This window comes from Palaemon carinicauda, chromosome 2 (genome assembly GCF_036898095.1).
Source record: "Palaemon carinicauda isolate YSFRI2023 chromosome 2, ASM3689809v2, whole genome shotgun sequence".
Lineage (NCBI taxonomy): Eukaryota > Metazoa > Arthropoda > Malacostraca > Decapoda > Palaemonidae > Palaemon > Palaemon carinicauda.
The window spans coordinates 61,731,448-61,740,140 of NC_090726.1; the positions used below are offsets into that span (position 1 = coordinate 61,731,448).

The following is an 8,693-nucleotide window of genomic DNA, read 5'->3' on the forward strand; positions in this document are numbered from 1 at the left end:
CGGGTGTGGCCCAACCAGACAACGAGCGACGGTTACAAGACGAAGAGTTCAGCACCACTTGTCATTATGGAGGGAGCGTGCGAATTTTTGCTCTTACTCATTGCTGTCAACAAAATTAGAAGTGTTTAAGAACAGGAAAATCTGGACTCGACATAAATTTAGAACGAGGAAAGAGTGGAGAATATGTAACACTTTTTCATAAGCTACGACAGCATCCAGACAAGTTTTTTTAATATCGTCGGATGTTGCCGAAAACCTTTGACCTAATTCACGAGGGCATCATGTCTCGAATATCAAAATTTGATACCAATTACAGGAGACAAATATTAATGGAGGAGAGACTTGTAGTAACTCTGAGGTAAAGATTACTGATTTCTAAATTTGTAAGGTTGCACTTTATTTTATTCAATAAAAAAAAAAAATCAGATATGTAAATTGTTTGTGAACTGAATACTATATAAAGAAACTTTTTAAACAAAGGTATTTACATACATGTATCCATTAGAATAATAATAATAATAATAATAATAATAATAATAATAATAATAATAATGATAAAAACTACCTGAATTCTTTATCACAACCAAAAATCATCCCTTTTGATATAGCTCAAAGTTGTGTCGGGCTCGGCTGCTGTTGTGCATCTAATTCTTGTAGCAAAAGCTCTTGAAATTTGATTTTTAGAAACTTCTTCCTATTTCTGGGCAATAACCGGAAGTCCGGTAACAAACTCCGAAAAAAGAGCAGATCATCATCATCTTCATTCATTATCTTTGTCAGCAATTCGAGTTTTTTACTCAAGTGTGATCAATTCCTGTCGACAATCATCTAATTTCCATTTTTCCGTTCGTGTTCTTTCATTGCTGCTACATACAGAGAATTGGAGCACCTGCTTACTATTTGTAATTTTCTCCTTTTGCATATTCAGAGTTCCTTCCTCATCATCATCATCATTTTGTGGCACCATCTGACTTGGTCCTGGGCTCTCGTTCCGCTCTAGTTGTGATTCATCAAGGACGTTATCATGTTGAGTTGTTCTTCCATTCATTGTGTCACTGGGGTACTTCTCAGAAGAATAATGTGCATCATCTTTGCTAACATGTTGTCCAGGTGTTGATACGATGTTAGTGACTCGATCACGGGTTAACAATGTGTCATTTAAATACAACAACTGACGAAAGTATGGCCAGTTTGAACGTGATATTACGTGGCTTGAATCTCCTGAACGAGGCTTTGGAATTTTTTTCAGCTCCTTAACATAGTAATCACGAATTCCTCGCCACTTCGACTTAAGTCCATCTGCAAAAAAAATGATCATGAAATAATATAACGATATAATCAGTTTTTTTTTTTTTTTATAAAATTCATACACTTGTATTCAATGAGTGTTTGTATACGCATTATGTATGTGTATATGTACATTATATATCCTATATTTAACATGTTTTTTTCCTTTTAGGTTTTGGCCACCGGGTGCTCATTCCGTTCACTAACCTTTTCATTTCGCATGAGGAAAACTTCTGTATCAAGGATTGTGAAGGATGTAAGCGAGGCTATATGGGAAACATTTCAAAATACATATCTCCCATATCCGACAGAGGAGATCTGGCTGGAAAATTCTGCAAGATACGCATCTAAATGTGATTTTCCAAATTGTTTGGGTAGCATTGATGGAAAATACATACGGATCAAATGTCCACCGCAGTCAGGATCAATGTATTATAATTACAAGCAATACTTTCCCATCAACTTACAAGCAGTTGCAGGAGCAGACTGTAGATTTACAGTGATTGATGTTGGTGCCTTCAGTCGAGAAAGTGACGGAGGAATATTTCGAGGTTCATCATTCACCCAAATTTTAGATGTATCCCAACCCTATGTATTATTGGGAGATGAGGCATATCCTCTACTTAAACACTTAATGAGACCATTCCCACGACAGCAACTAGACGAAAAGAAACGCATCTTCAATTACAGGCTATCACATGCCAGAAGAATGGTGGAATGTGCTTTTGGTATTCTTACGGCAAAGTGGCGGATTTTGCAAAAAAGCATAGAAACAGATGTCAATGGTGCAATTCTAATAACCAAAACATGTATCTTGCATAATATTGTATTAACACATGATGGATTTAAAGGTGTAGGTATTAACTATACAGTAGATGGTCCTGAAGTAGACATACGCTCCATTTGTAATGCTAGGAGAAATAATCGTTACAAAGAGTGTGCCAAAAATATAAGGAATAGATTTGCTGATTACTTTTGTACTCCAACAGAAGTTGCCTGGTAGTATGATTGATTTATCTATGTAATGTTCTCGAAACTGTTTGCTGTAATTTCCATATAGTATTCATATTTTCTAATTCATTGTATACCAATATACTAGAGTTTATGCATATCTAGTTAATTCTATGGAAAGGTAAAATGTTCTTGCTTATAAATGTGTCTTTATATTCTAGTAAAGGGCAAATTAAATTACTTACTGATATCATTATTTTCCAGTTCTGAACTAATCTCCATCCATAATTTCTGGATCACACTCCCATCTTTATGATCGCAATGTCTGGGATCCCATATTAGCTGTCGCTGGTACACCGTGGTGATTAATTCTTCCTTCATGTTGACTCGGCTCGGAGACGCACGTCTACTGCGGCTAAAAACAAAATGTTTTGTTCCTCACGCGTACGGTCCGGTACGTCACCCACGCACATGCGCCGTTGGGCCACTCGTATTTGAATTATGACAGTTGATCGAAACGCACAAAACGCTTAGCCGTGTTGGACACACGCGACACGCCGCAACGGATTCGGTGGGGCCTCACCCTAAGGCTGTTTCTTACATATGTTTTAATGAGGTTTAATTTTGAAAGCAATCTTTCTGTATTTGTTACAGGTAAAGCCAATATATTCAGAGCAAATGTGGCGACACTTTTGAACAACTCTGTATTAGCAAATTTATAGGAAACAAGTTTTAGGTAGAAATCAACAGGTTCGTAAGTTTATGGAGTGATGTCTAAGGGTATGGGAGTGCTGTCAAGGTGTCTCCATTCGTTGTCTAGGGTTTGCAGATCACCATCATACAGTAGAGGTACCTTTGCGACAAGAGCGGCGAGGGATGGCATTACTTCTCTAGTGGTTGGATCTAAAACCTTTTCTTGATTAAACAGCGAAGCCATTTCCCAAAGATCATCCTGTAACTGAAACCTCTTTTTTTTTATTTCTTCACACAGCTTTATCATGAACAATCTACATCTCCTCCTGATATCGGCGACCATATCTACGTTTTTATAGTATTCCTCTTTTTGCAGTAGCGTATGAACTGAATCCCCTAAATAAATGTTGCCGAGTGGTGTATGCTTCACTTCCTGGCTTGGATCAAAATGTTAACAAATTTTGATTTGTTAATAATTTCCTTACGACAGAAATATTGGATAGTATTTTCATAAAGCCTGTTAACATGAAAATGAACTAAATATGTTGTTGGTGTCTCCCTTTGAAACAAGAGATTGAAATTATTGCAAAAAGGCAAAGTAAAGTTTAAAAAATTCAAATATACATAGATTGAGGGATCATTGAGATCATTTACTATTAGGTTATTGGACCTAAGCTTCTCCATTCCTTCTATACTTACAAAGTACTGCTTCAAAGCCTGAAACTGCTCCAAGACCCTTTCTACTGCTTGGTGGAGACTTGGGCATCGCGTCTGTGATACATGAAGTTTGTGGGGTTTTAGAGAAATTTTCTGAAATTACAGAAATTCATATTTACGTTTGGCTCTGTGAGAAAAGTGAGTGTAACTGTTCCTCAGCAAGTCCTCGCACGGCCTGGGAAGCACTTTGGAAGCCTCTGAGGCACAAAGATGTATGGAATGGCAAATGCACTTGAAAATTTTTAGGTCTGGAAGGTGTTGCCTCAACCTGCTGGACAGAGTTGTATGCCCCCATTATATTTGAGGCCCCCATCCACTGCCAAACTTACCAAATTATTTAATGGAATGTTATTTGAGTTTAAGATGTGCATAATCATTTCAAATAATGACTCTCCACTGGAGCCTACATTTGAGGAATGGTTTTCATATACATTAATCAAATCTATCAACCTGATCTTAATAATTCCTCCATGTGAATAAAAATATTTCACAAGCACTGACAAACATTTGGTGGTACTTACATCAGTTATCTCTTCTATCACTAATGAAAATTTATTATTCCTAAGCTGTAAGACAACATCATCATGAATTTTATTACCAAATTGCTTAACCATTTCACTGCACTTTGTTCTTTTCATGTGCAGGGATTTTGCTATTACAGAGTCGGGAAACATGTTCCTGCACAGTTCAGTGAAATGTTCCGCCAAAAGAAATGGGAGGTTATGTTCTGCGATGAAGCAAAGCATCAAAATCTTTGCTATTGCAATAGACCGATCCAAATCCTGGTGGTGTGGAGGACGAACATTTTCTCCAGCCGTGTTAGCACCATGAATTTTGCTCTCCTGGAAGAGGAGGGATGTCGTATTCAAACAAAATCACTTCTAAAAATACAAATTTTTGTTTTATTATCGTAAGTGGCAAGTATGAATTACCAAGTTTTATAAAATCTTGGCCACTACGTTGCTAAACCATGCAATAATTCTATATTAACAAATACCTAATATTGAGTTAACTGTTCCCTCTCCTGGGTAACAGTCCATAACTTTACTACACCGTCACTCATGATTTTTAAGGGAATTTTGATCCAGGCAACATATACGATACTATATATGAACAATATATATATATATATATATATATATATATATATATATATATATATATGCTTATCATGTGCCTCTTTATTGTGGTTAGTCCAGCATCAAATGTTTTCTGACATTTATTACAAAATGCCTTGGTGTCCTCACCATCCACTCTGGACAACCAAGGCTGAAAATACCTCTGTCCGAGCCATTCCTCTCTCAGCTTCCGCTTATTCGACATAGCACTATTACCAAATAGGAAAAAAAATAATTTCGTTTTCAATCTGGAGTAGTTATACCCACTTTTGTTATGTTTCATAAGCACACAACATATACATTTTCTTTTTTTTAGGGGTGCACTTTAAGTTTTCTCTTTACTATGCACGTTAAAAACAGACCGCATTTTACTATCACCGATTAATACTTACTAACTTGTAAGAAGTGGATGTTGGTAACCTCAAAGACCTATATATTAACTACGTGGGGTAGACCGATACTCCTTTCACCAGCAAAACAGATGAGGAATGAAGTTCCCTCATTGGTTGTGCTACGTTATCACTTCTCACCTTGTAGTGTTACACATTATTTTGTTGTATTATTATCCTATAGGATAATGAAAAACCTACAGTATTTAAATAAAATACTTTATTAAAAAAGTAAACTCCTGGCGAGGGGAAATAAGCTTTATTTCAAATGTAGATCTTTATTCTACATGACGTGGAATTATCCACGTCATATTATAACCAAAAGTTACACTGATTTCTGGTATTTAGCATTATTTTGATGAATTTATATAAATCAACATATTTTGCCATAATTTTTTTCATATCTTTCTTCCTATTCATGCACTGATTCATGCTTCAAGTGAAGGACTGTGGATGTAGAAAAAATTTCTACAGTCAGTTGCCAGATGTCACAATATTTCTACACTAGCAGACGAAATTCCACGAAATGGCAGCCCTGCCTACAGTTACAACGAATGGTTTGGCTATTCTTTAGTCTCCCCTGTTCCCATACACCTGCCAACACTGAGATTACCAAACAATTCTTCTTCACCCAAGTGGTTAACTACTGCACTGTAATTGTTCATTGGCTACTTTAGTTTTGGTATGGGTAGAAGAGATTCTTTAGCTATGGTAAGCGGCTCTTCTAGGAAGAGTACACTCCAAAAATCAAACCATCGCTCTCCAGTCTTGGGTAGTACCATATCCTCTGTACCATGGTCTGCCACGGTCTTGGGTTAGAGTTCTCTTGCTTTAGGGTACACTCGGGCACACTATTTTATCTAATTTCTTTCGCTTGTTTTGTTGAAGTTTATTTTAGTTCATATAGGAAATGTTAATTTTAATGTTGGTATTGTTCTTGAAATATTTTATTTTTGTGTTTCCTTTCCTCACTGGGCTATTTTCCCTGTTGGAGCCCCTGGGCTTATAGCATCCTGTTTTTCCAATTAGGGTTGTAGCTTAGCAGGTAATAATAATAATAATAATAATAATAATAATAATAATAATAATAATAATAATAATAATAATAATAATTCTCATTGTGTATCTTGCCCATGTCTATTTCTTTTTCTTACATGTCGGAATGTCCGTTACTTTAGTTTGATGTCGTATCCATGTTCCTCTTTTTCTTTCCCCTAGTCTTATTTCCATCGTTATTGTTTTCATTGCTCTTTGAGTTGTAATTGGCTTATGCATGAAGAGTTTAGAGCCTTACTAAAGGCTGAGAACATAAGTCAATACTGGTAGGATCATCTGGTTAAATACTTTTATTTTCAGAGAAAGTGATATTTGGCATTTCATAATTTCTCTGTTTTACTAAAAGCTCTCTATCCCATGCTTTATTTTTATTTTTATTTTTTTGGGGGTGTTCTTATTTCCTGGGGAAAACCCTTGGTGTCTGCCCTAATTGCGTATGTTCATCAACACTAGAGGTTCGTCCATAACCATTATTTGGTGTTTGCATTTTTGGTTAACCTTATCCTAGTTTTACACACTGGGGTTGAGGTGCAAATGGGGTGCTGCTGTCGTGGGAGATTAGGGTTGGTATGGCTGGCTCTGGGTGCTTTGGAAGCACCGTATCGCTTGGCTAATAATATCTAAGAACGTAGTTATATAGAAATTGAAACGCTACCATATGCTTAATACAGTATTGATGCTTTTTAGATCCGTTGTACACACACACACTATACAATAATATATATATATATATATATATATATATATATATATATATATAATATATATATATATAATATATATATATATATATATATATATATATATATATATATTATATATATATATATATTATATATATATATATATATATATATATATATATATATATTATATATATATATATATATATATATATATATATATATATATATATAGACATCTCTTTGTGAATAGATTTGAAGGCCTTCAAATGCAATGCCTATTTCACAACTGATTCAGAAACTCTCGGTAATGAGCTTGAAGTGGAGTGATTATTATACACAAAACTCTTTTACAAGTTATACAGAGCACGCCAATGGCCGGTCTTGTTCAGGGGAGATTACGGAAAAATAATTAGAACCCACATCGACAGTGCCTCTAAGGCTTCATAGAACGAAAAGTTAGAATGAATAGTGTGGGCAAAGGTTTGGATAATGAGAAGAGCATTGATTAAAAGTTGAATTCATGGAATTGAAGTTTTGGTTAATTAGAATCTTATTCAATGTACCACAGATTTAATTGAATATTGAAAAATATTTTCTTTTCCAGTCTCCCGATCCTTGCAATATTACCTATCTCATTATCGATAACCTTGACGGTTTAATGTTAAATTGATATGGACGAAATTGAAACTGCATCTTTTTAATTGTCCTATTTTTGGGGTGCCTTTACAGCTTCCAGATCGTTTAATCAGTCAGGTTTTACTTTAAACCTCTGCAGCAAAGAGAATATCGATGTAAATTCAAGAAATTTGTTCTGATTGCTTTGGGAAAGGATTAACTTTGATGTTCCCATATTTAAAAACTTTTAAACATCCAAATAAGAATTGCATTTACTGAATTCAGCTTTAACGGTAACGATGATTAATGCAAACTGTATGCAGTCGGAAACGTTATTTATCATGTTGGATATATATATATATATATATATATATATATATATATATATATATATATATGTATGTATGTATAATCATCATCATCATCATCTCCTCCTACGCCTATTAACGCAAAGGTCCTCGGTTAGATTTCGCCAGTCGTCTCTATCTCGAGCTTTTAATTCGATACTTCTTCATTCATCATCTCTACTTCGGTCTTCATGGTCCTCAGCCATGTAGGTCTGGGTCTTCCAACTCTTCTAGTGCTTTGTGGAGGCCAGTCGAACGTTTGATGAACTAATCTCTTGGGGAGTGCGAATAGCATTCCCAAACCATCTCCATCTACACATCATCATGATCTCATCCACATATGGCACTCGAGTAATCTCTTATAGTTTAATTTCTAATCCTGTCCTGCCATTTAACTTACAATATTCTTTTGAGGGCTATGATCTCAAATCTATTAAATCTATTGGCTATGTAATTCCAAAGACAAAATGTTCCCCCTTCACCCAGTTTGTGCCTTCCCGCTCATGATCTTAAAGGTGACTTATACAAAGATAACAGAAAGAAAGAAAAGAAGAGCGGTGCCATAATAAAACCTTTCATCTCTAGGCCTTACCTGGCTTCGTCTGAGAAGTCGCAAAAGACAAATGAGACAGAAAAATGATAATAAAAGATAATGTCCATCATCCAGTGAAACTGCTGAGGTCTAAACATGGACTCTGGCGCAATAATAATTTGTCTATAGGAAACTAAGATAAGTGACAAACCATTTAATGACAAACCATTTAATCCTGGATTCAATTATCATTTTTGTAGATAACCCTCCTTTGCAAGCTGCAAGAGTCAAGGTGGCACAGG

General features: G+C 35.4%; 1 protein-coding gene and 1 pseudogene across 1 annotated transcript; both read right to left on the reverse strand.

The window, feature by feature from the left end:
- Nucleotides 1–793: 793 nt before the first annotated feature.
- Nucleotides 794–2,619, reverse strand: LOC137618033 (uncharacterized). Its single transcript, XM_068347955.1, has 2 exons — nt 2,484–2,619; nt 794–1,299 (listed from the first exon to the last, which is right to left on the reverse strand). The coding sequence occupies exons 1-2, from the start codon at nt 2,617–2,619 to the stop codon at nt 794–796; spliced, it is 642 nt and encodes a 213-aa protein (XP_068204056.1).
- Nucleotides 2,620–2,998: 379 nt separating this feature from the next.
- Nucleotides 2,999–4,286, reverse strand: LOC137617036 (uncharacterized; annotated as a pseudogene).
- Nucleotides 4,287–8,693: the final 4,407 nt, after the last annotated feature.

Bases quoted from the DNA above. Each gene is read 5' to 3' on its own strand.
- LOC137618033 (XM_068347955.1), bottom strand. From the start codon at position 2,619: ATGAAGGAAGAATTAATCACCACGGTGTACCAGCGACAGCTAATATGG. The intron at 1,300-2,483 runs GTAAGTAATTTA...TTTTTTTTGCAG, and splicing joins ACTGGAAAATAATGATATCA to ATGGACTTAAGTCGAAGTGG.